The 26,732-nt window shown below is 38.1% G+C and overlaps 1 protein-coding gene across 4 annotated transcripts; it reads right to left on the bottom strand.

Annotated features, from left to right (window-relative positions):
* Nucleotides 1-1,151: 1,151 nt before the first annotated feature.
* On the bottom strand, nucleotides 1,152-7,066 carry LOC107758986 (NAP1-related protein 2). 4 transcript variants are annotated; one of them, XM_016576843.2, is made up of 10 exons: nucleotides 6,836-7,062; nucleotides 5,015-5,137; nucleotides 4,873-4,923; nucleotides 4,581-4,652; nucleotides 4,375-4,488; nucleotides 4,225-4,286; nucleotides 3,240-3,354; nucleotides 3,017-3,073; nucleotides 2,884-2,916; nucleotides 1,152-1,388 (listed from the first exon to the last, which is right to left on the bottom strand). In XM_016576843.2, the coding sequence occupies exons 1-10, from the start codon at nucleotides 6,953-6,955 to the stop codon at nucleotides 1,329-1,331; spliced, it is 807 nt and encodes a 268-aa protein (XP_016432329.1). In that variant the 5' UTR covers nucleotides 6,956-7,062; the 3' UTR covers nucleotides 1,152-1,328. The 4 variants fall into 4 exon arrangements, with proteins under 4 accessions (XP_016432329.1, XP_016432330.1, XP_075095743.1 ...); XM_016576844.2 differs by having other exon boundaries at nucleotides 3,240-3,306; nucleotides 6,836-7,057; XM_075239642.1 differs by lacking the exon at nucleotides 1,152-1,388 and adding an exon at nucleotides 1,433-1,550 and having other exon boundaries at nucleotides 6,836-7,066.
* Nucleotides 7,067-26,732: the final 19,666 nt, after the last annotated feature.

Raw genomic sequence — 26,732 nt, 5'->3', positions numbered from 1 at the left:
TTAGCATAAGTTCATTGCACACACTTGTTAATCATCAAAACACATAACTCAACACCATGATTCCTATGAAGAGCGAGTCACATGCCCACTTTATTAGTTCCTGCGTCGACTATAACTTGAGAGTGTTGAAGAAGCATGTGACTAAACTTCAAATGATCTAGGAAACAACTAAAAATTAGAGAAACTTTGAGGAGATAATGAAGGAGGGAAGAAAGATGGAAATCAGAAACAAAGATAACATAGCAAAGAGACAGAGAGTACTGTGATTGGGGAGTGGGGGCTGAGAGCAAGTGCCTAAGCATGTGACTATAGGTTTTGATTTCGTGCTTGTTTAATGTCTAGTCCCAAATCTTCCTTGAATGAAGTTGCTTTTTGACCGATTGATTTTGTTTTTTTGTTAGCATTTGTTTTCAACCCATTTCTTGTATCGCTTTGATATAAGTGTTAGTGTTCTATTCCTGCATGGGTATGACTTTTGCCCCGTGTAACATCAATAAAGCTCTAATCTTAGTAATGAGTTAATTGATGGTAAAGTTTATTGCACTTGAACAAAATGAAAATATCTTTGCTCTGCTGAAGTTTATTGTATCTTTCGGCTGGAATGTTGATTTCGTAATGTAAATTTCTGCGTGTATTCTGTAGCTTGCCGTGTTGTTTATGTGCTATCTGCCGGAAAGTAAATTGTGTAATGGGACGTCTTCTTGGCTGAACAAAGGAGATGAAAACAAAGGAGGGGAAAGATCCGAATAAGGGTCTGGGTTTGGCTAAAAGAATCGGGTATATAAAAATATGTATATGGCTTCCACGTGTCCTTTTAATTCATTGGTCCGTAACTTTTAACACAATTTTGTTAAAAAGTATTAATGTGGGATTACATATATGCAGTTAGGGCTGAGGTCATGCCCATTGCCCGCTATGTCTGTTGATGAGCAGAAGAGAATGGATCGGTTTCGGAAGTTGGATCCTCCACAATTGATGGTGATCCCGCGATTAATGCCCATGATTTTCTTGGATAGGTGTCATGAGATTTTGCGCAACTTTAATCTTATTGAGTCCGATGGAGTTGATTTCACTACTTTCCAGATGAGAGGACCAGCCAAATGTGGGGTGATATATAGTTGAATACTCAAACGAAGGGCACATACTAACAATTTTTAAAAGTAAAGGGGTAAATATAACCCTTTTCCGTAGATTATAACCAAAGGTAACTAACCTTTTAAGAAGAAAAACCGGGGGGGGGGGGGGGGTTAGTCACCACAGTTATTCTGTTCTTTTGCAATATTAAGAGCCTCTTTACCGATACCAAAACTCTGATGATTAAACTATCTTCAATAAGACACATCACTAAACTCATCCTCTTCGTCTTCAGAGCTGTCACTGTCCTTTCCCTGCATTAGCATTCAAGCAGTAAATCCACAGAAAATTATCTTCAAAAAGACTTATGAAGCTAGTTATACAGTGTTATGATATTAATCACTCTCATTCAGTTCTTCCCCTGGTATAATCAACAGTAGGAAAGTATTCAACATTCGCGCCCCATTCACGAGAATCTACAATGCACATTTCAGCAGGATAGTATTAGTATTCCCTCTGCTTTTATATCCTAATCAAAGAAGGTAACAAGACTGAATAGTCCTACTACAAATCCTTAACCCCAAACAAAACAACCTGTAGTTTCCAAGAGAGACATATCTAGGGCCCAAGAACAAAATAAGGATGCAGAGTCTCTGATGAAATAAAGATTCAGCGGTAGAAGGTAGATAATCTGGTCTTTTTAAAACTAACAATTACACCTTCCCTTCCCCTGGCCAAAACTTATACCTACTCTTTTCTTTATTTATGATATTCTACGGGTGCATTCTAACCCTCTGGACTAGAAATCAACCGCATTTTGCCCCCAAAAAAAACAAGAAACAAAGGCACATTTATTAGTGGAAGACCAGTAAAGTCATGTTGGCAGCCTCATTATTGCAGAAGGCAAGATGTCTTTTGAAACGTCAACCAAAAAAACTCGCAGGAATTCCTACCCTTTCAACCTTTGGTGTTTTATGTTTTTCGGGCCCCCCTTCATTACTTTTGACTTGATATAAGACTAGTAAAATTTTGTTGGAAACCATGGTAAATGAATCTTGTGAGGCTCAGAACCCAAGCTGAAAATTGCTCGCAATAATCTAGAAAATGTAGCATGAGCATCAAAAGGAAAGAGAGAACCCACCACAACAAAGATGTAGGAGGTTGCAGATCTTAAGATTTTAGAGCCTCCATGGATTATGTTTCTATTGAAGACAAATAAAATGAGGAAAATACTTGAAAATTCTCAAAATGCCTCTATGTAGAGAGTACGCTATCATGCTATTGAATTGACATAGTTAGCGGGGAGAGAAAGGAAAGGATAAAGTTATATTTGGCAAACAGTTTTCCCCCAAAATGTGCTTAAGCTAGGAGTTATAGAACACTTAGTAAGCGCTCAATCTAATGCCAATATTTCAGCAAGCTTATTCAACAGTTTACTATGCAACATAAAATCCCCAACCAAAATTAAACACTTGAATTTTAGGATAACGTAGTTATGACCTCAAGCTCCACTCAACTCCACAGTTTTCTTCTGACCTCCATTACCCTTTAATACTTACTACGATTTTGACCTTGGGAAGTACCTTCTTATGAAGCTGATCAACAGCTTAGGAAGAATATTCGATATTATTTACAACAAAGGCGAGCCAACTTCTTTGACGATATAATCCAAGAGGAAATAAGGAAACGAGATATTCTTAAATAATGTAAGCTCAAAGAGAAACACATGTTACAGTCACAGAAAACTAGTAGTCATGTACTTATCCATGATACAGATACCACATTTAAGAAACAGTGATGTATCTTTACCTCATCACTATCAAAATTTTCTTCATCAGGGTCCTGTGGCATAATAATGTATAAATGATGTTATCAAAGGCAATAAACACATTTCATGACTAAATTTTGATTACAGAAAATAAGAAGCTCAAGTGGTACTAACATTCTCAAAATAACTGAGCGGGTTCGGCCACAAGTCATCCTTAATTATGTCAGCAACCTGCAAAAGCGACAGTGTCAAAATGAAAAATTTCAGTAAAGATTTTACCTCAGTGGCTCACTGCACCATCAACCCTACCCCCCACCACCCCCACCACCCAAAATAAAATGGAAAATTGGACGAAAAAACACCAAGAAGTAATCCGCAAAAGATATAAAATATATACCTCATCCTGAATCTCTAGGGCCTCATCCTCATCTTTTTGAGTGACTTCACTGAACCATGTAAAAAAGCTGATAGAAACCCCAAGAGGGAAAGCAACTGAGCAAGGATGACCAGAACTATCATATCACAATGTTTATCAGGAAGTCCAGAGTGGAGACTACAGAAAATAAGGCCAGTGCGCACACAGTACTGCTACAGTCACTTTATAGCTGAATTAAGCAATAATTACCGGCATGATTTCTAATGAATATCAGCTTCTGTTCTCGTTATGATGACCAAGCTCAGTCTCACCATTAACCAAAAACCAGCAATAATGAAGCAAAACATTCCAGTTACCGATGTTGTCTACAACAATTGGGGTACGCTATTCGAAAGTCACTACAATGGACCAACTACACGCTGCATAAGTAATAATGTGCATTGACAAACACTGAGGGCTCATTAGGTTGATGGTTTAGAATAACTAATCCTAGCATAAAATCTCGCATAAGATAATACAGTGTTCGGTTGGCTGCATAAGAAAAAATTAATCGCCGCATAACCAATTTAGTGATTGGTTAGCGGTATTAAATAATACCTGCATTTAGTTATGTGTGAATCTATGTATTATTACATGCGGGATAGAATGTAGAACAAGAATACATATATTAGTGATACATACAGAGATTAAACTATTTAGAGAAAAAAATGCTCTTTCAAAGTGAGTAATTTATGTATAACAATCTCCTCATTATTAATAATTGCATAACAATCATTTCATTATTGATTCCCGATAAACAATCCATGCATTATATCCCATTATAACTAGTATGTGAGCCAAAGGACCCCTGAAGTTATCATCAACAAAGTTTGATATGAGCAAGCCTGCTATCAGACATTAGGCAAACCAAGGTTTCCGACAATATATCAGAGAATTAAGTTGAGTCTTAACATAAAATCAATAAATAGCCAAATATGATTAAATTCATATCATATACATAACTCACCTTTCCTTATCACGAGATCGCTTTTTTCCTTTCTTCTTATGTGCAACTACATTAGGAATGCCCTTCAAAGAGTCAACCAACATCATTAATATGACGAAGTAAGGAACGTACAGAATGTGTCACATCTCAAGCTGCGAAATGGAAACTCACCATGCCTTTTTCCCATTTTATTGTCGTACCAGAAATCGTTGTGGGTCCATCTTCAAGGAAGGTATAGGTCTTTGAGAGCTTTTTATTTCCAAAATAAGGATTCGCATTGAAGTTCTGTTAAAAAGAGGAGATCATCATTCTGAATTTCCCAAAAAAATGCAACATATACCGATGTACATTAATTTCATGTGCAGGAGCGAACTTACAAAGGTTATCAAGTAGCCTGACTTCACATCTTTAGAGTCTTCAACTTCAATAGAACTTAGAAACTTGAAGATCTACATGGGATAAGGCAGTTACATTTTCAGATGCAGAACTCAAAATAGAAGTATTGAAATGATAATTCAAAATTTTAGTGTACAACAGAGCCTCATGCTAATTCAGCATTGACTTATTAAAAGTAATAATTCAACATCGATAAAACTTGGCCAAATAAACAGCAGTAGATTTGGCAATAACCTAGTTCCATAGTTTTATAAGCAACAAATTAGAACCAACCTTTAGGTCTTCTTCATTTAGAAGCCTACCTAGGACAGGATGAGCCAAAAACTGCAAGTAATGAAACAAGTCAATTGGGTGACAAGAACTTCAGAATTTCACCAACATAGAGAGAGGGAGTTATCAGGATAGGATCACCAACAGCAGTTAACCAAAAGTCCGGGATAGCTTTAATGATGTAGTTTCGTTTATCATAGACAGGCTTGCGGATCTCACTGTACTCCTGTTCCACTTTCAATACTTTATCACTTGCTTCCTCATTGATCTGGTAGCAAAATTAGAATGCTCATTTGTTAAAATATAAGACCAAAGCGACAAATGAAATCTAGCAATCAACTCTAAGTTACATTTTTAAAACTAACAAAACTTTATTTTTGTTTCACCTAAATTAGTTTATACCCTGATAGCCAGCTTTTGTAGTGAACGCAGTAGCAAAAGCTCGTATACCTATATCCCAATAGAATATAATTAAGGTTTCCCCTTTATCATTGAAATGCAACATGTACAATTCACGGCTTCAACTAATTACTAGGCAAGTCTGCCAAGGCATAAGAGAACTACTGATAAAGAGGAATAGCACTAATGAGAATATCTGCATCTATTCCAACTGAAAGAGAAGCATAACAAAACGCAAAACAGCTAGTATTCGTGTACTTGTAATGATGTTCCAAAAAACCGTGGAATCGACTTATATGCTATAGATACCACCACATGCATGCAAAGAAAGGGAAGCTTAGGCGCCAAGGTTCTCAGCTATTACACAAATATTTTCTTGGTCATCTTGCGTATAAAGGTAGATCTATGAGTGCCACCAATATAGAAACTGTCCCAGCTCTTTATGTTCTTTTCATTATTTATGTTTAGACTGGTGGTGGTTTTAGAAATATCTCCAACGGTGTTTCGCAGATTGAACTTTGACGGATGAAAGATGAATTACTAGACTTTTCCTCCAATAAATTCTCCTAACTCTTGTCAACCGACAAAATGAAATATTAGAATAATGCAACTTAATCTTTCTTGGATAGAGGGTCTACCAGAAGCAGTTTCTCTACTTTCATGAGGTAGGGGTAAGGTTTACGTACACACTACCCCAGACCCCACCTGTGGGATTACACTGGGTTTGTTGTTGTAGAATAATGCAACTTAACTCAAAAGGAGAAGAAAACAGAAATATAAACTGGAATCCACAGATGCAAACCAAGTTATTCTCATCAAACTTAGCATCAAATTTTTTCTTTTTCTTTTTTCAGTAACTAAGGCTGGTGTTTGGGCCAACTTGCAAGCATCTCAGCTATTCAATCGGATACTTGTTGCCTCCCACCAAGCTCAGTTACTGGGTAACTCTGCCCACCCAAGCTTAGGTTAGTGGGAAGAAAGCACCTAATATTCTTTAGCTCTCTAGCCTCCAAGGTTTTCATCCACTTCATTGACCACTAGGTCACAATCTTGGGTGCATCTTAGAACTCAAATTTTGGCCTTTCTTTCACCATAAAAACAAAGTCAAGGATCACCTATCATGTAAACATGCGACGGCTCACACCCCATCCAATAAATAAATAAAACGACAACATACCAATATTACAAAAATTAATGAAGACAATCCTTTTTTTGTGATAATTAAATGAGGACTATCTTTACATGTTGCAACTCAAAACATAATTATGCGAACCTAAACTCGAAGTTATTCCCTAAAGTAGCTTATGTAGTTCTCGACCTTATGTAGCACACACACACACACACACACACACACATACAGCATATAAATAAGGTTGCGCGCGCACACACACACACAAAATTCCATATACAATGTGCTTTAAAAAATGTAAAATTGGAAATTACCACCAATTTCTCTACTGGAAAACATAAAGATCTTGGATTTTAAACACAATTGGGGTAAAAAAGATGTCCCTTCTGTTCCTCAAAAGAAAAAGGATAAACTTTGGAAAGAAAGGGATTATTTTACCTTCTCAAGCTCGTCTTGTATTTCTTGCAATTTGTCAATGGAAGTAACGACCTCACTATAAATGATGTTGCTATTTTCTTCATCCACTTTCTGTTTCTTCCCTTTGTTAGGGTCCATCATATTCTCTTCTCTGGAAAAAGAGAAAACAGGCAAACAGAGGTTGCAAAAGTGCGCCTTTGTTAGAATGTTACTGCCTTAAACCCTAAACACGCCTAAACCCCTATCTATAGATGTTTCAATGCTAAGTTTGAAAGCCCCGTGCGAAATGTGTTCCCTTTTTTTTAACCTTTTTAAATTTAAATTAGAATAGTTATTTAATTATTTTTTTAATATTTATTATTTAGGACGTATAAATTTATAAAAATTTAATTATTAAATATTTTTTATTTGAATTATGTACCTAAAATTTAGTATTTCAAAATTAATTAAAATTTAATCTTAAATAAATTATTCACCCAGAAGTCTCCTAGTGTCACGATAAGCAAAGCAAGTTTAACAATTAACAGCATTATATTCACCCAAAATTTAGTATTGGGATCGTGATGGCGTCTAAGCCAATATTTAGCAACAATAAGCAAAGCAAGTTTAACAATTAACAGTATTATAATAAAGATGAAGAACGAAATCTCATAAATACATAATAAGGCTACAACCCAATGTTGTCTAAAACTATCCCCAAGATTTGTGTCACAAGTACATGAGCCACTAAGAGTACTAAATACAAAGTCCGCAAAGAATTGGTACAATAAACAGTAAATAAGGATAGGAAGGGTACTCGAGAGTCTGCAAACGCTATAAAGCACTACCTCAAGTCTCCTGAATAGTCTGAGTTAACCACCTTTGTGAGCGCCACTATAACGACCCGGCAGGTCGTTTTGAGTATTACAGCCTCGTCCCCCTATTTATTGCTCAATTTATAATTTACAGCTATTATGTGACTTGCCGGGATAATTGGGTCGGGTCCGGTGAGGTTTCGGAATGAACTGAGACACTTAGAGCCCGTTTGGACATTAAACAAACCCATTTTTTTCCGGAAAAATTTTTACTTTTTTCGAAATCAATGTTTGGCCATAAAATTTTCAAATTTCAATTGAAGAATAATTTTGAAATTTTTCAAAAATTTGAAAAACTCCAAAAGGCTATTTTTCAAAAATTTACTCATATCACTCACAAAACTTCAAAAACAACCCAAAATTATATTCAAGTCCAAACACAACTCTAATTTTCAAATACCATTTTCACTTGAATTTTTTTCACCTTTTATTTGGAATTTTACATTTCTTATGTCCAAACGCCCACTTAGTCTCAAGGATGAAAACTTAAGTTGAAAAGGTTGACCGGATGATGACTTATGTGTAAACGACCACGGAATAGAGTTTTGATGATTTCAATAGATTTGTGTGGTGATTTTGGACTTAGGAGTGTGTCCGAAAAATTATTTGGAAGTCCGTAGTTAAATTAGGCTTGAAATGGCGAAAATAGAAAATTTAAGTTGGAGGTTTGACCGGGGAGTTGACTTTTTGATATCGGGATCGGAATCTGATTCTGAAAATTGAAATAGGTCAGTTATATCATTTATGACTTGTGTGCAAAATTTGAGGTAATCGGACTTGATTTGATAGGTTTCGGCATCGAATGTAGAAGTTAACATTTGTTAGTTTTCATTAAGGTTGAATTGTGGTATGATTCATATTTTTAGCGTTGCTTGATGTGATTTGAGGCTTCGACTAAGTTCGTATGATATTTTAGGACTTAATGGTATACTTGGTTGAGGTCCTGGGGGCCTCGGGTGAGTTTCGGATGGCTAACGGATAAAATTTGGACTTAGAACAAAGCTGGAAATTTGCTACCTACTGATGTAATCGCACCTGCGGAACTCTTCTCGTAGGTACGAGCATGGGGCTGTGAGGCAGTGGTCGCAGGTGCGAGGGAATTTCTGCACCTGCGTGATTGCAGGTGCGGACGGATGGTCGGAGAAGCGCAAGCTCCGCAGAAGCAGACTGAGCCTTGCAAATGCGAGTCCGCAGAAGCGACCTCAAGGTCGCAGAAGCGGAGACAAGAGAGCTTGGGCAAACCGCAGAAGCGGGTGGATTCTCGCACCTACGAGATTGCGGGTGCGACTAAAAGGGCGCAGGTGCGGAACCTCTAGAAGTGTTAAAACGAGGAGTTCCGAGATTCTTTCTCATTTTTAGACTTCAAACACACGATTTTGGGCGATTTTTCAGAGGGATTTCATGGGAAAACTTAAGGTAAGTCACTTTGTGATCATTGTTAGTCAATAATATTGAATTATCATTTATTAGTTCGACTAGATTACGTGTATTTAAGGTGAAATTCGAGGATTTGGGCCAATAGATTTGAAAATAAGATTGGAGGATTTGAAGGTCGAGTTGCTGTCGGAATTTGGTAAAATTGGTATGGTTGGACTTGTGGTTGAATGAACGTTCATATTTTGTAAACTTGCACGGTTTGAAGTAAGTAACATTTCTAAACTTGTTTCTGAGGGTATGAATCCTTGAATTTTGTGTTATATGAATTGTTTGGAGGTGACGCACATTCTAGGTGACGGGCGTGTAGACGTGCACCATATAAATTGTGGCGTAATTGATTCTGTGGGGTTGTATAATTAAATAAATATCATTATCCATATATTATCCACATGTTAGAGAAATTGAGTTGAGACTCATATTAAAGATCATGTTTATGCTACGTGCCCATATTTTGGGACCTACAAGAGTCGTTTGGCTCTTGAATTATTTATTTAAATTGTAAATTGTGTACTCAGTGACATCCATCATCATATCTCATTCTCTGTTATCATTCATTGATACATCATATCATCATGTCAGGTTGATTTTCATGTTATTGAGAGCCCGAGAGACTGGAGATTTTGAGTAATATTTATGGGATTGGGCTGCATGCCGCAGCATATTTTATTTATTTATGCCTGGATCTGGATTATTATAGCGCTTGGGCTAAAGGAGCCCCTCCGAAGTCTGCACCCCCCACAGTGAGCACAATTTTCTTTATATTTAAGATAGAGTTCCTTAGACATGGAGTTGCCTTGTTACTTTATATTTGGGATGGAGTTGCCTTATCTATTTATATTAGGGATGGAGTTCCCTAGGCATGGAGTTGCCTTATTTATTTATATTAAGATAGAGTTCCCTAGGCTAGATTGGCCTTGTACAGCACTGAGTGACTGATTGTCAGTTGATACATATATAACTGGGATGGAGTTCCCTGGACTGGATTAGCCATATACAGTACTGAGTGATTGAGTATTCTGAGAGTGTGAGTACACGAGGTTTCCATTGTGGTACATCACATACAACATATATTTTGGCATGTAGATATAAAGATGTCATATTCCTCATATCATGGAAAATTTATCTATTTTACCTGTACTGAGTTTAATTGTTGAGCTGGAAAGCATGCCTACATTTCTGTACTGTTATTTCTATACTAGACTGTACTTGTTGAGCTCGTCATTACTTTCAGCCCAAATGTTAGTCTTGTTACTTATTGAGTTGGTTGTACTCATACTACACCCTGCACCTTATGTGCAGATCTAGGTACTTCCAGATACGACTGCTAGATTTCAGAGTTTCATTTGTTGGAGACTATCAAGGTAGTTGCTTGACGTCCGCAGACCTTGACTCTCTTTCCTTTCAATTATTGTACTGTCCTATATTTCCAGACAGTGTTTTTATGAGTCATACTTTGTTATTATTTAGATGCTCATGTACTCAGTGACACCGGATTTTGGGAGTGTATTTATATCAATAATTATATAGGATTTTCTGTTAAATTTAAATGTTATGTTTTCAAACTTAATAGAAATTGTGATTTATTTAGGTTGTCGGCTTGCCTAGTATTGAGATAGGCGTCATCACGACATGCGAATTTTGGGTCGTGACAATCACTGAGACCAACACCGGGATCTACAGAAGAAGTTCAGAAGTGTAGTATGAGTACAACCAATCCCTTGTACTCAGTAAGTATCGAGTTTAACCTCGACGAGCAAGTGACGAGGCTATGACAAGATACTCACCATAAACTTATACAAGTATTAGGCAAAACGTAATGACAAAGTAGAGAAACAAGTTAAATCATGAAGTTAAATAAGAGAATAAATAACATGATTCCTATAAATAACATCACGACATAGCCTTATAACGCAATACCAAAATGAAATACAACAACCAAGAATAACTACAAGATTTCCTATCTGTTGCGGTGTGTAGTCCGATCCCAATATCAATTACAAGTACCGTTGCGACATGTAACCCGATCCTAATATCAATAATAAGTACCATTGCGGTGTGCAGCCCGATATACTAATTCGTATAAACCCGTCCAATAAATAATCATGTATGGTGAAACTCACAACATAACATAAGAGAGAACTAAAACTCATAATTCACCAAGGAAATATGAACACGAACAAAGAGTAATAGACAATTCGATATTCAAGAACTACTCTCACCATATATATGTCAATAAAGATTTCAATAAGTCGTAAACACGAGGACAATCTAAAAGTCACACAATTTGACATAGAATAGTAGAGTAAGACAAGAAACAAAAGGAGGCAATAAAGCAAGTAAAGGCGTGAAGCAGGTAAAGACATGAAGCAAGTAAAAACTGTCTAATAACATGTAAGAGTATGTAACAAGTAAAGACATACAATAAATAAAGGCATAAACAAGTAGAAGCATATGACAAAATAAAGACATGTAGCAGTAAAAGCATACATATCAAGTAAAACCATGTACCAAATAGAGTACATAATAAGTAAAAGCATAAAATAAGTAAAGATATGGTATAATCAAATGTATGAAATAAACTGTACACCATCTCACGTGCTTAATCCCATGATAACACATATACACTCGTCACCTTGCATATACATCGTTCCCACATATAGATCACGTAGAAAATAAACCAATCATGTCCTGCATCCCTTAAATCAAGGTTAACCATAATACTTACCACTTTTCGGAACAAAATTAATAATCCAACACAACTTTTCCTTTAGAACAAGCCTCCAAACCACCTGAATCTATCAAATATAACTCAAATAAGTCAAAACATGCGTTAGAAACTACCGTAATATAAAAAAGATTTGATTTTTAACATATTTGAAAAAGTCAACAAAACGTTAACTCTGGTTCACATGGTCGAAATCCGAAATTAAGACCAAATCTAGATTACTCATTCATCTCTGATCCAAGTCCAAATATGTAATTTATTTCGAGATCCAACCTCAATTCGAGGTCTAAATCTCTAGAAGATTAATTTAACAACATATTGATTTTTTCGATGTGTTTTAGCTAGAGAAAAATAGTGTCATCCAAATTTTACGATACGACACTAAAGTAAGAATACAATTCCTTCCGCTATTTCCGAAGGTGTAGAATTCTAAATCTTTGTATTTTCTTAAATGTTTCACGATACATTATTACCTGGTGATTTCTTATCCCCACAATAACGCTTTTCCTTCTTTCGATTTCACTATAAAATGTGAAAGTTAAATCCTAACTTAGTTACAAATTAAGAATCAAGAAACATATTTCACAAATATGGCTAAGTCTCAACTTCACTACACTGCCTTTCTTGCTGTCTTCTTTTGCTTCCTCATTGTATCAACTGGTGAGTGGCCAACAATCTATAAATCCCACGTAACACTATGTGTCTGACGTTGTTTAGATTTAGAGTGTGTTTGGTACTAATGAAAGTATTTTTTTGAAGAATATTTCCCAATTCTTCCATCTTGGAAAATAGTTTTCTCATGAACTCATTTTCCTCCGATTGGAGGAAAATGACTTTCCTACCAAAAGGAGGAAATATATTTTTCAGAACCCTTTCTCAACCTTTCACATTATATTCCTGTAATGACTCAACCGATCGTTTTGAGCATTTGCATTCCGTTAAGCTATTTGAAGTCTTGAGCAACATCATATGATGTATTATGACTTGTGTGAATCGTCGGTTTTGATTTTCAGGTTTTCGGAAGTGATTGAAAGAATGAAGTTCATGTTTGAAACTTTAAGTCGGAAGAGTTGACCAAGTTTGACTTTTGTGTATTTGACCCTGGAACGGTGTTTTAATGGTTCTATTAGGTCTGTATGGTAATTTTGGACTCGGGTGTATACTCGGATTGGCATTTGGATATTTCTAGAAGGTTTTGGCGCTAATTGGTAAAAATTGGGAATTTAAAGGTTTGGAAAGTTCATAAGTTTGACCGAGAGTTGACTTTGAGGATATCGGATTCGGATTGTGGTTCCAGGAATTAGAATAGCTTCGTTATGTCATTTTGGACTTGTGTGCAAAATTTGAGTTCATTCCGAGTTGATATGAAATGGTTCGGCACAAGTTTTGGAAATCGAAAGATTTAAAAAATTTTAATTTTGAATTGTGGTATGATTCGTCATTTTTAATGTTGTTATATGTGATTTCAGGCCTCGAGTAGGTCCGTAATATATTTTGAGACTTGTTGGTACGTTCGGACGGGGTCCCGAGGGGTTCAGGTGAGTTTCAGGGTGGTTTCAGACCATTTATAGGCCCTTTTTATTGGCTGATTTTTGGCTGCAACAATGTGCATCGTGATCGCGGACATTGGATCGCGTTCGCGAAGAGCAAACTGGGAGAAAGAGGCTTGTGAATCGCGTTCGCCAAGAAGAAATTTTTACTGCAGAGGGTTGACTTTGGAAGCTTATATATGTTGCAATCTATAAGGAATTTGAAGATGATCCAAAAATAAAAGTTGTAGCCCTTGGTTCCTAGTTTTCAGAAAGTTAAACCATTTGTCATTTAGAGTTTGGTACAAAATGTTATGACTATTATACTAGAGGCTGTCTGGAGGAGTTGGGCACCTTGTTCTCCGCGATCGCAATTGGTTTTCCGCGATCGCGAAGGGAAATTTTGAGCTCAGAAAAGTTGTGCTTCACGATCAAAAAGCATTTTTCGTGACCACGAAGGGTAAATACCTGGGCAAAAGCTATAAATCGGGGTTTCGGCCATTTTATCATATTTGGAGTTGTGGAGCTCGGATTTAAGCGATTCTCGCCATATGGATTGGGGTAAGTGTTCTCTACTCGATTTTGATTATATTTCATTAATCTATCCTTGTTTTTAACATTTGGTTATTGATTTAAAAAGAGAAACTGGGGGTCAGATTCAAAGTCAGATTTGAGTGAAACTAGTATAGTTGGACTCGTATATGGTTTGTCGGATTTTGTGAGTTTTGTCGAGTTTCGAGGTGCGGGTACAGGGTTTGAATTTTTGGTTGATTTTGGGCTTTTGATTTAATATTCGACATTTATCATTTGGAATTGTTTCCTTACGCATTATTTGATGTATTTGAGTTGCTTTTGGTTAGTTTCGAGCCGTTCGGAGGTCGGTACACACGAGATGGCATTTTTGGAGTACCATTTGGCTTGCTCGGTATTAGATTTGGCTTATTCGAGGTACGTAATATTTTTAAACTTGGTGCTGAGGGTATAAACCCCTGAATATGCATGATATGTGTTTTGTGTTGAGGTGACACACATGCTAGGTGACAGACGTGTGCGCGTGTACCGTGTGAATTGTGACTCAGTTATTTTTGTAGTATTATGTGGTTACATACCTAATCTTATATGTAACCATGAAATCTCTACGTGCTAGAGTAATTGGGATGTGATCCATCTTAGAAATGCTTAGGCCACATGCTGGCACTATTTGGATCCACAGAGCTCGTGTTACATGTTGAATTAATTGCTTAATTTGAAATTTATACTCAGTCACAACTATTATTTGCATATCATATCTCAGTCTCTATTGTCCTTTATTTATACATCATAACATCACTGTTCGGGTTGATTATCATGATTCTTGTGAGCCCGAGAGGCTGGAGAGATTGATGACTTAGTGAGGTCGAGGGCCTGAATGTGAGGATAACTAGGGAATCGGTATGCTTAGCACGTTTATTTGATTTGTGCTTATTATAGTACTTGGGCTGGAATTGCCCTTCCAGAATCTACACATCCACAATGGGCGCAGATACCTATTGAGTGCGAGTGCCGAGCGATTGGGAGGAATGAGTGACTATGAGGATTAAGTAACTATGAGGACTGAGTGATTGAGTGACTGGGGGGACTGGGTGGATTGATACTCTGAGGGTATGCATATAGTTATTCACTATGTTGTATTGCATTCGACAAGCAGACTTGACATACATGCATAGAGATGCATTTTCCTCATGATGTACGGTATCACATCATTCATGACTTTTCATACACATTGACATGTGGGCATAAAGATGTACTTTCCTCATGCCATTTGATAATCAAACATTTACCTGTTGAAATGTTTTTGAAATAAAATCACTATTTAACAAACTTACTCATATTTTGGTGCTTTTGATAAAAGATTTGGGTTTTACTATTTTATTTGAAAAACATGCCTATTTTCCCGAAACTATGAGCGAGTTGGGCATCATAGCTCTTGGTTATCTTTCTTGCACTATTTTTATTATGATTGTTAAGAACTGTTCCTGGTTATTAAAGTTGGACTCCGATCCTTGTTCCAGCTCGTCACTACTTTCAACGTAAGGTTAGGTTTGTTACTTATTGAGTACATGTGGTCGGTTGTACTCACACTACACTTCTGCACCTTCTATGCAGATGTTGGATGTTGATGTTGCTGCGTACGTCGGGAGCTAGATTTGAAGATGTACCTGTGTTCCAGTTATGGCTATCACTTCTCCTTGGTAGCATTAGATTCGAATTCTTTTCATTTACATTTCAAACAGATGTTGTAATTATTTCAATTCAGTTTTGTAAAAAATCTAAATCTTAGAAGCTCATGATTTGTACTATCAATCCTTGGGAAATTCTTATATAAAAGCAGCTGTATTATTGTTTCCTCTCTTGATCAATCTCATTAAATTTGATAGTTGTTAGTTGGATTACCTAACGGGTTGGGTTAGGTGCCATCACGACTAGATGGATTTTAGGTCGTGACAAGTTTGTATTAGAGCTCTAGGTTCATAGGTTCTACGAGTCATGAGCAAGTGTCTGGCAGTGCAACAACTCGACCAGTTGTTTTGAGAATTAGTGCCTCTTTCGGCGACTTAAGGTCTTGAGAAGCTTCTTAATATGTTTTATGACTTGCGTTTGTGATCGAGATTGATTTTTAGATGATTTGGAATTTAATTGAAAGAACAATTCCTATTTTTGAAACTTAAATAAAAAGAGTTGACCGGAGTTTGTCCTTTGAGAAAATGACTCCGAAATGAAATTTTGACGATTTCAACAGCTTCGTATGGTGATATAGGACTTAGATGTGCGTCCGGATTCGGATTTGGAGGTCCGTAGGGTAATTAAAGCATTTCGGCAAAAATTGAAAAGTTAAAGTTTTAGAAGGCTGAGAGGTTTGGCCGAGAGTTGACTTTGGTGATATCGGGGTCGGAATGCGATTCTGAGAGTTGGATTAGCTAAGTTATGTCATTTTAAACTTGTGTGCAAAATTTGACGTCATTCCGGGTTGATTTGACATGTTTTGGCATGAGTTTTGGAAGTTGGAAGATTTGAACATTCATAAGTTCGACTTATGGTGCAATTCGTAGTTTCAGAATTGTTTGATGTGATTTGAGACCTCGACTAAGTTTGTATCGTGTTTTAGGATGTATTAGTATATTTGATTGAGGTCCCGGGGTCCTCGGGTGGATTTCAGATGGTTAAAAGATCGAAGTTTGGGACTTTAGAAATGCTGAGGAGTTCTGGACTGGTGCCATCGCACCTGCGATGGATTTGGTCACATGTGCATAGTCACATAAGCGAGGAAGTAGCCGCAAAAATGGCTACGAAGGATCAGGGCAGAGGTTGCAGGTGCGGTGTTATTTTCCGCACCTGCGTGATCGCGGAAGCGGTGCCTGGGGACGCAGAAGCGTGGTAAGTGCAGAAGCGTATTTGCAGCTCGCACCTGCATTTGCGCAGAAACGGACTTTCTGCCACAGGTGCGATGGTTTCAACTGAATGTGGACTCTGCAGAAGCGACATCGCAGGCGTGCAAATTGTTTCGCAGGTGCAATTCTGGGCAGAAACATAAAGGAATGAAGTTAGTAATTTTTCATTATTTTGGTTGAGTTGGAAGCCTCGATTTTGGGAAATTCTGGAGGATTCTTTACGATTTTGGTTTGGGTAAGTGTTCTATTTCTGAAATTGGTTGTATTTCCTGATTATATGGTTATTTACATCATTTATTAGTGAATCAAAAATTGAGAAATTTGCATAATCTTTCAAAAAGGTAAAATGGAGATTTGAAGGGCGATTCGTTTTCGGAATTTGGTAATTTTTGTGTGGTTGGACTCGTTATTGGATGGGTGTCTGGATTTTATAAATTTGGTCGGGTTCCGAGGTGCGGGCCCATGGTTTGACTTTTCGGTTGACTTTTAGTTCTTGTTAAAGATTGAAGCTTTATTATCCGAAATTGTTTTCAATGAGTTTTATTTATGAATTGAAGTTATTTTGGTTAGATTTGAGCCGTCCGGGGGGTGTTTCACTCGAGAAGGTCATTTTAGAGTAACGATCTAGCTTCTTTGAGGTAAGTATGTTGCCTAACTTTGTGTGGGGGAACTACCCCTTAGGATTTGAGTCTTTGAGCTAATTGTGTCATGTGAAGGCCGAGTACGCGAGGTGACTAGTACATGCTCAGACTTATTTATGGAAAATTGACCATCTAATGCTCTTAGGTTCTTATGTCCATTAAATATGAAGTTGTTTTGTCATGTTAAATTTTATTTACTAAATTCATCCTTAAGTGTCTTAATTGGAATTAATTGCTTCATGTTCTACCCTTATTACCGATTAAACTTTTAATTACCTTAACTGAAGTTGTTTCCCCTTTTATGATCAAGCTATCCTTTCTGTAATTGCTTAACCTTATCGTTATTATCTCTTCCATAATTACTTAGCCTTAATTGAAGTTTGTTATCACTTTCATTGTTGATGTATATTTATTTGGGGTCATTGATTCATGCTATCTCTCTTGTCGTCGAATTGCACTTTTGTGGAATCATTGTTACACATTACCTCTCCCTTGTTGAACTATTCTTGTTGAGACTATTATTTCCCTGTAGTGTCTTTCTTTGTGAGTTCGTTCTTCCATTTCTTTGTGTTATGAAGTTCCTGTATTGATTTACTTGCCATATTCTCATGTTATTATTGTTATTGCTGTTGTATTTAGTGTTGCTGAGCCGAGGGCTATACATGGTTGTGATATTGCAGCTATTTTGAGTAAATGTTGTGGCATGTGGGCACATATTGTGAAAGACATTTATTTGAGTTGTTATGTTTTTGGCATACGTGTTTTGTTGAGAAAATTGTTTATGTGTTTGCATGAGGTTTCTGCCGTGCGGTTGTTATTGTGTTGCATGATATTTCTACCGTGCTATTGTTATTAATACGCATGCGGTAATATAAGGTTTGGGGTGTTAAAACGCATGCGGTGAGATAATGTGGGATTGAAACGTGTGGCTAGTAGGGGACTACTAGAAGCCATGCGGTGTGATAAGGTGGGCTAAAATGCGGGATGCTATATCGGGAAAATGATTTTCAAAAACTAAATATATAGGCTCCTGCGGTGATATAAGGAAAGTTGTAATTTATTTACTATTTAAGACTACGAGGCGGTACTTGGGGAGTGCTCTTGTTGTCGTTTCCCCTTTTCTATGCACTTGACTTTGATTGTTATTTTTCTTAGCATACTATTAATTGTTTTCCTCTGTGTTGCACTATTTTCTCGGCTTTGTGTAGCTAATCTTGTTGTGCTGGTCGCTGCTTTAAACTTCATTGCTTCTGCTGTTACACCGTATATTTCGTGGTGATCGTTGCTTATGTGCCATTCATTGATTCCACTCTTATTTGTTGATTGTAATTATGGTAGAACACTTGCACAAGCATACACGTAGTTAAATCGCCCATATCGGTTTTAAAAGATTAATCCTGATGACATTAACCATTATGCGTACTCTTGTCTTCTTGCCTTCTGTGTGAGGATTGTTCTATTGGCACGTGAGTCATCCGTGCAGTAATGAGTTGTAATCTGGGCATAAGATGCCAAGTGATTATGGTTCATGAATTATGACCTCTAAGCTGTGATTATGAGGTTCGGTACCTCGTGAAAATGCTTGAACAGATTTGGTGTGAAAGCGGTTGTTCTAATTAAGTTGTTGCTAGTTTTTCCTTTATTTGGTTTTCCTAGACTTAGACTGCGATTAGTTACTCTACAATATTATTACATAACTTCTTCCTGTTGAATATTGTTGTTACTAGTGTATAATTACAAGTATTGTCTTGTATTCCTTATCCTGCTTAGCTTTATATTAATATTGTTTATCTGTTAGTTCATCTACACACTTATTCAGGTTGTTTAGTCCGGTAGGTGTCTTGACTGTCCCTCATCACTACTCCACCGAGGTTAGTCTTGATACTTACTGGGTACCGCTGTGGTGTACTCATACTACACTTCTGCGTATTTTTATGCAAATCCAAGTGCCTCGATTGTTGTTGATTATTAGCTGGCTGGTCGACCTGTGGAGAGTCAAGGTAAACGTGTTGTCACATTCATAGGCCTCAGAGTCACTTTCTTATATTTTTATTGTACTGTTTAATTCCATCCGAACAGTTGTATTTAAGGATTTTCTACCAAACTCAGTAGAGCTTATGACTTGTACTACCGATTTTGGGAATTCTAATTTGTATTAGATTTTTATCTCATATTTTTTTATTTGATGGTTGAATTCTTCTTATTATTTAGTAAGTGTTAGGATCACCTAGTCTTAGAGACTAGGTAAAGTCACGACATCCTTTGGAGGGAAATTAGGGTTGTGACGAGTTGGTATAAGAGTTTTAGGTTCATTGGTGGTATGAGTCATAAGCGAGTTTAGTAGAGTCTTGCAGTTCGGTACGGAGACGTCTGTACTTATCTTCGATAGACTACTGAACTATTAAGACAGTTTCACTTCTTTTATTCTTATCATGTGAGTTTATTGATCTCGGAGTTAGAACCTTATCATTCTATTCTCTCACAAATGGTGAGGACACGAGCTGCAGTTACCGACAACACCGCCCCAAAGCCGGCGTTGCTAGGGGCCGGGGAAGAGGAAGAGGAAGAGGCCTAGGAGGAGCACATGCTATAGCTAGAGCACCCGTCAGAGTAGCCGCTGAGGAACCGCAAGTAGCTCCAGTTGGGGGATAGGTACCGGAGGCACCTGTGGTTACCCCAGGACTTCAGGAGACTTTAGCACAGTTCTTGAGCATGCTTGGTACATTGGCTCAGGCGAAAAGTTAATTTTGGTTCCACCAGCTACTTCACCGATCGGGGGAGGAGCTCAGACTCCTAGCGCTCGTACTCCAGATCAGCGAGTCCACGTTGTTAGGTTCCAGGTGTCATGCCGACACATCTTGTTATCCTAGTTTAGCCCGCAGTTAGGGCATCAGCATATAAGAAAGAACAACTTAGACTTGCGAAGTTCAAGAAGTATTACCCTCCTAATTTCGGTGGTTTGGCTTCAGAGGATGCGCATGAGTTCCTAGGAGAGTTCTACTATATTCTCTGCACTATGGGTTTTGTGGAGACGAATGGAGTTGCTTTTACTGCATTCCGGCTTAAGGGAGCGACATACCAGTGGTGGCGAGCGTATAAATTGAGTAGTCCGGTCGACGCAGCTTCACTTTCATGGGTTCAGTTTTCAGGGATGTTCTTGAGAGAGTTTGTTCTCCAGACCCTTTGGGATGCATGGCGCGTGGAGTTTGAGCAGTTATGCCAAGGCACTATGTCAGTGTCAAAGTATGCTGCTATATTCAATGAATTGTCCAGACATGCACCTACTTTGGTTTCTACAGTTGGAGAGTGAGTTAGTAGGTTCTTTGAGGGGCTCAGTCATAATATCCGGTTAGCATGGCTCGGGAGTTGGAGACGGATGTTCTATTTCAGTAGGTGGTAGAGATCGCTCACCGATTAGAAGTCATGCGGGGTCAGGAGATAGAGGTCAGGGAGGCTAAGAGGCCTCGTAGACCGTAGAGACCTACTGATTCCAATTTTGGAGGCAGAGTATGGCATAGTAGAGGTTTTGTGGGTCAGCCAGTTCAGTTTGCACTTCAGGTTTTGCACGGTGTTCCAAGTAACCATGGGTCTTAGGGTACCCGTACCGGACAACTTCCGCAACCACGGTAGCAGAGAGGTTGCTTTGAGTGTGGAAATACAGCCACATGGTGAGAGACTATCCCAGAATCCAGACAGATGTGTCACAACGGGGTATTCAGGCTATGAGTTCTGCTTCAAATGCTGATATCCCTACACCGCCAGCTTGGGGTGCAGGTCAGGCGAGTAGAGGGCACCTAAGAGGGGGAGTGCCCGGCCCATTGATCTATTTTCTACTGTAGGGCTGAGGCCTCTACACTGAATAATGTCGTATATTTATTCGTTTGATTTGTTATAGAAGAGCATTATTCGTATCTTATTCAGTTCTGCTTATTAGGGTGAGTCCTTCTATTTTACTTCACATATGGGTGAGTTTCATGATCGTGTACTCTGCTTATGTGCTTACCCCTAGTGGGAGATTCTATAGTGGTAGCCCATGTCTATCGTTTTGTTTTTATCATTACTTAGAGCTATGAGACTAGAAGTGAATTTCTGTTACTCATTACGGTAGTTTTGATGTGATTTCTAGATACTTGGCTGCAATTTGTGGTTTAGATGTTCTACTTGTGTGGGAGTTCAGTATGTGTTGTGATTTTGTTGGCGGAATTGAATTAGTGGAAGATTACGGTTGGTATGATGTGTATTCTACTTGTGATTCAGAGTTGAGGGCGGGATCCTCGCGTTTTCATGTGATTTGATATGTTTGAGCCGAGCTACAGGCCGCGATGGAGTTATATCAGGATGAGATCCTTGTGATTTATTCATATGCTGCAATTCTTCCTTTGTGAAATTGATTCGTAGTCTGATTCTAATAGGGAGTGGTGCATGTTGGGCTTGTTTTATAGTTCTTTTATGTGTTTCTCTTTACATATTTAGTCATGTTTGTGATGTGCTTATTGAGTTTTAGCTTGCGAGATGTGTGCCCTGATGGCGTTAGATGTGACTTGTTGGTACTAGTGAATAGATACGATGTCTTCATGTTTCTTGCATCGTTATCAGTGTTGTGACGGTTTAAAATAGGGTTCTAACGGATATGAGGCTAATTGCCTGTACTGGATTTGATATGGGCAGCTACTGTGGCTAGAGTTGTTGTTTAAGGCATATGTGTTATGTGTTACGTCGTGTGGTTACACCTGGTGGGTGTAGGCATAAGTTGTTACAGCTAGTTGAGGTTGGTACCATGTGTTGATGTAGGTATCGGGTCTTTTGGAAATAACTGATGGTGAGAAATTTGGTTCTAAGGCCTATCAGTATGGGTGGAAGGAATAATCTTCAGTTGAGATGGTGTCGTCGGGCCTATGTGGATTGGGGTGATGTGGGATCACCCGCTGGTGTAGGTATGGTAGTTCACTCAGTGATTTGATGACCTCGGAGTGGTACTGGGCATGTTCGAGAACGGACGTTTGTTTAAGAGGGAGAGAATGTAACGACCCGACCGGTCATTTTGGGAATTAGTGACCCATTCAGCGACTTATGGCCTTGAGACGCTTCGAAATGTGTATTATGACTTGCGTATGTGGTCGAGATTAGTTTTCAGATGATTCAGGATTTAATTGAAAGAATAGTTTTTATTTTTGAAGCTTAAATGAAAAGAGTTGACCGGAGTTTGACCTTTGAGAAAACGACTCTAGTATGAAATTTTGATGATTTAAACAGCTTTGTATAGTGATTTCGGACTTAGGCATGCGTCCAAATTTGGATTTGGAGGTCCGTAGGGTAAGCATTTCGGCAAAAATTAGAAAGTTGAAGTTTTAGAAGGTGGAGAGGTTTGATCGAGAGTTGACCTTGGTGATATCAGGGTCGGAATGCGATTCCGAGGGTTGGATTAGCTCCGTTATAACATTTGGAACTTGTGTGCAAAATGTGACATCATTCCGGGTTGATTTGATATGTTTTGGCACGAGTTTTGGAAGTTGGAAGATTTGGAAGTTAATAAGTTCGATTCGTGGTGCGATTCGTAGTTTTGACGTTGTTTGATATGATTTGAGGCCTCGACTAAGTTCTTATCGTGTTTTAGGACGTATTGGTATATTTAGTTGAGGTCTCGGGGGCCTCAGGTGGATTTTGGATGGTTAACGGATCAGATATTTGGACTTTAGAAATGCTGAGGAGTTCTGGACTGGTGCCACCATCGCACCTATGATGAATTTGATCGCAGGTGTGTAGTCCCATAAGTGAGGAAGTAGCCGCAGAAGCGACTGGGAAAGATTAGGAGGTCGCATGTGCAATGTTATTTTTCGCACCTGCGTGATCACGGAAGCGGTGCCTGGGGACGCAGAAGCAAGGTAAGTGAAGTAGGTGCAATGCGCTCAAATGGAAGTGGACTCCATAGAAGCAACTATTTTGTCGTATAAGCGACATCGTAGGCGCGCAAATTGTTTCCCAGGTGCGATCCTGGGCTGAAATATAAAGGATCGAAGTCAGTCATTTTTCATTGTTTTGGTTGAGTTGGAAGCCTCAGTTTTGGGCGATTCTGGAGGGATTTTGGTTTGGGTAAGTGTTCTATATCTGAAATTGGTTGTATTTCATGATTATATTGTTATTTTCATCATTTATTAGTGAATCAAAAAATTGAGAAATTTGCATAATCTTTCAAAAATGTAAAATGGAGATTTGAAGCGCGATTCGTTATCGGAATTTGGTAATTCTTGTGTGGTTGGACTCGTTATCGAATGGGTGTTCGAATTTTATAATTTTGGTCGAGTTCCGAGGTGCGGACCTGATATTTGACTTTTGGGTTGACTTTTAGTTCTTGTTAAATATTGAAGCTTTATTATCCGGAATTGTTTTCAATGAGTTTTATTTATGAGTTGAAGTTATTTTGGTTAGATTTGAGCCGTCTGGAGGGTGTTTCACTCGAGAAGGTCATTTTAGAGTAACTGTCCAGCTTCTTTGAGGTAAGTATCTTCCTAACTTTGTGTGGGGGAACTACCCCTTAGGATTTGAGTCTTTGTGCTAATTGTGTCATGAGAAGGTCGAGTACGCGAGGTGACGAGTACGTGCTCAGACTTATTTATGGAAATTTGACCGTCTAGTGCTCTTAGGTTCTTATGTCCATTAAATATGAAGTTGTTTTGTCATGTTAAATTTCTCATTTACTAAATTCATCCTTACGTGTCTTAATTGGAATTAATTGCTTCATGTTCTATCCTTATAGTCGATTAAACTCTTATGTGCCTCAACTGAAGTTGTTGCCCCCTTTTATCGTCATGCTAACCTTAATTGAAATTATTATTATCTCTTCCGTAATTTCTTAGCCTTAATTTAAGTTTGTTATCCTTTTCATTGTTGACGTATTCTTATTTTGGGACATTGATTCATGTTATCTCTCTTGTCACTGAATTGCACTTTCATGGAATCATTGTTACACATTACCTCTCCCTTGTTGAATATTCTTGTTGAGACTATTATTTCCCTATTGTGTCTTTCTTTGTGAGTTCGTTCTTCTAGTTCTTTGTGTTATGAAGTTCTTGTATTGATTTACTTACCTTATTCTCATGTTATTATTGTTGTTGCTGCTGTATTCAGTGTTGCTGAGCTGAGGGCTATACGTGGTTGTGATATTGTAACTGTTTTGAGGAAATATTGTGGCATGTGGGCATATATTTTGAAAGTCATTTATTTGAGTTGTTATGTTTTTGGATACGTGTTTTGTTGAGAAAATTATTTATGTGTTTGCACGAGGTTTCTGCCGTGCGGTTGTAATTGTGTTGCACGAGGTTTCTGTCGTGCGTTGTTATTGTGTTGCACGAGGTTTTTGCCGTATGATTGTTATTGTGTTGCACAAGGTTTCTGCCATGCGATTGTTATAATGTTGCACGAGGTTTCTTCCGTTAAGAACTAGCGATAAGGTGCGATAAGGTGGGCTTGAAACGCGTGGCTAGTATGGGAACTAGCCATACAGTGGGCTAAAATACGGGATGCTATTTCGGGAAAATAATTTTCAAAAACTAAATATAAAGGCTCCTGCGGTGATATAAGGAAAGCTGTGATTCATTTACGATTTGAGACTAAGAGGCGGTAGCTCGAGAGTGCTCTTATTGTCATTTCCCCTTTCTGTGCACTTGTGTTTGATTGTTTTTTTCTTAGCATACTATTAATTGTTTTCCTCCATGTTGCACTATTTGCTCAGTTCTGTGTAGCTAATCTTGTTGTGTTGGTCGCTGCTTCAAACTTCATTGCTGCTTCTGTTACACTGTATATTTTGTGGTGATAGTTGCTTATGTGCCATTCATTGACTCTATTCGTATTTGTTGACTGGAATTATGGTAGAATACTTGCACAAGCATACACGTAGTTAAATCAACCATATCGGTTTTAAAAGGTGAATCCTGATAACATTAGCCATTATTTGTACTCTTGTCTTCTTGCCTTATGTATGAGGATTGTTCTATTGGCATGTGAGTCGTCCGTGCGGTTATGAGTTGTAATGTGGGCACAAGATGCCAAGTGATTAGGGCTCAAGAATTAGGACCCGTGAGCTGTGATTATGAGGTTTAGTACCTCGTGGAAATACGTGAGCAGATTTGGTGTGAAAGTGGTTGTTCTCATTGAGTTGTTGCTAGTTTTTCCTTTATTTGGTTTCCCTGGACTTAGACTACGATTAGTTACTCTACAACATTATTACCTAACTGTTTCCTGTTGAATATTGTTGTTACTAGTATATCATTGCAAGTGTTGTCTTGTATTCCTTATCCTGCTTAGCTTTATATTAATATTGTTTCTCTGTTAGTTCGTCTACACACTTGTTCAATTTGTTTAGTCCGGTAGGTGTATTGACTATCCCTCATCACTACTCTACCGAGGTAAGTCTTGATACTTACTTGGTACCGCTATGGTGTACTCTTACTACACTTCTGCACATTTTTGTGCAGATCTAGGTGCCTCGGTAGTTATTGATTATTAGCTGGCCGAGAGAGCTGTGGAGACTCAAGATAAACCTACCGTCGCATTCGCAGGCCTTAGAGTCATCTTCTGATATTTTCATTGTAGTGTTTAATTCCATCCGAACATTTGTATTTAGGGATTTTCTAGCAAACTCAGTAGAGCTTATGACTTGTACTACCGGTTTTGGGAATTGTAATTTGTATAAGAGTTTTATCTCGTATTTCTTTTATTTGATGGTTGAATTCTTCTAATTATTTAGTGAGTGTTAGGATTACCTAGCCTTAGAGACTAGGTACCATCACGACATCCTACGAAGGAAAATTGGGGTCTTGATAAGTAGAATCTTTGGATCGGTATGATGACGTCCTTACCTATCTTCGAGAGGCTACATAGCATTTAGGATAAACTTCCCATCTTTCTTTCCTTATCGTGTGACATTGATTCAACTTGAAGCTTAACGCTTTGAATTCCTTCCGCACATTCACGTGTGCATGTGAGCGCTCGGTATCAGTTGTACATCGATGACTTGTGATGTCATGGATGAGCTGCGAGATATGATTTTTGGTGTGATAATGATAGGCCAGTCTGGAGGACTTATGCCAGGTTTTGACCGTAGCTTGAGCACATGGATTTCAGTTGTGTGAGCACTTCCTTTTGGACTTATAAGTCCAGTAGAGTCCCTATTAATGAAATTTGTGGCTCGATGAGTGGTTGGATGACCATAAGATGAGTATGATGTGATTGTGGGATATGTTCAGATGGTTTGAATATGACGGGAAGAGTTTTCTTGGGATATGAGAAGGACTATCACCGATTTAAT

This window comes from Nicotiana tabacum, chromosome 19, assembly GCF_000715075.1.
Source record: "Nicotiana tabacum cultivar K326 chromosome 19, ASM71507v2, whole genome shotgun sequence".
NCBI classification, from domain to species: Eukaryota; Viridiplantae; Streptophyta; class Magnoliopsida; order Solanales; family Solanaceae; genus Nicotiana; species Nicotiana tabacum.
The sequence above is the reverse complement of the archived record's forward strand: the minus strand, read 5'-3'. Positions and strand labels throughout refer to the sequence as shown.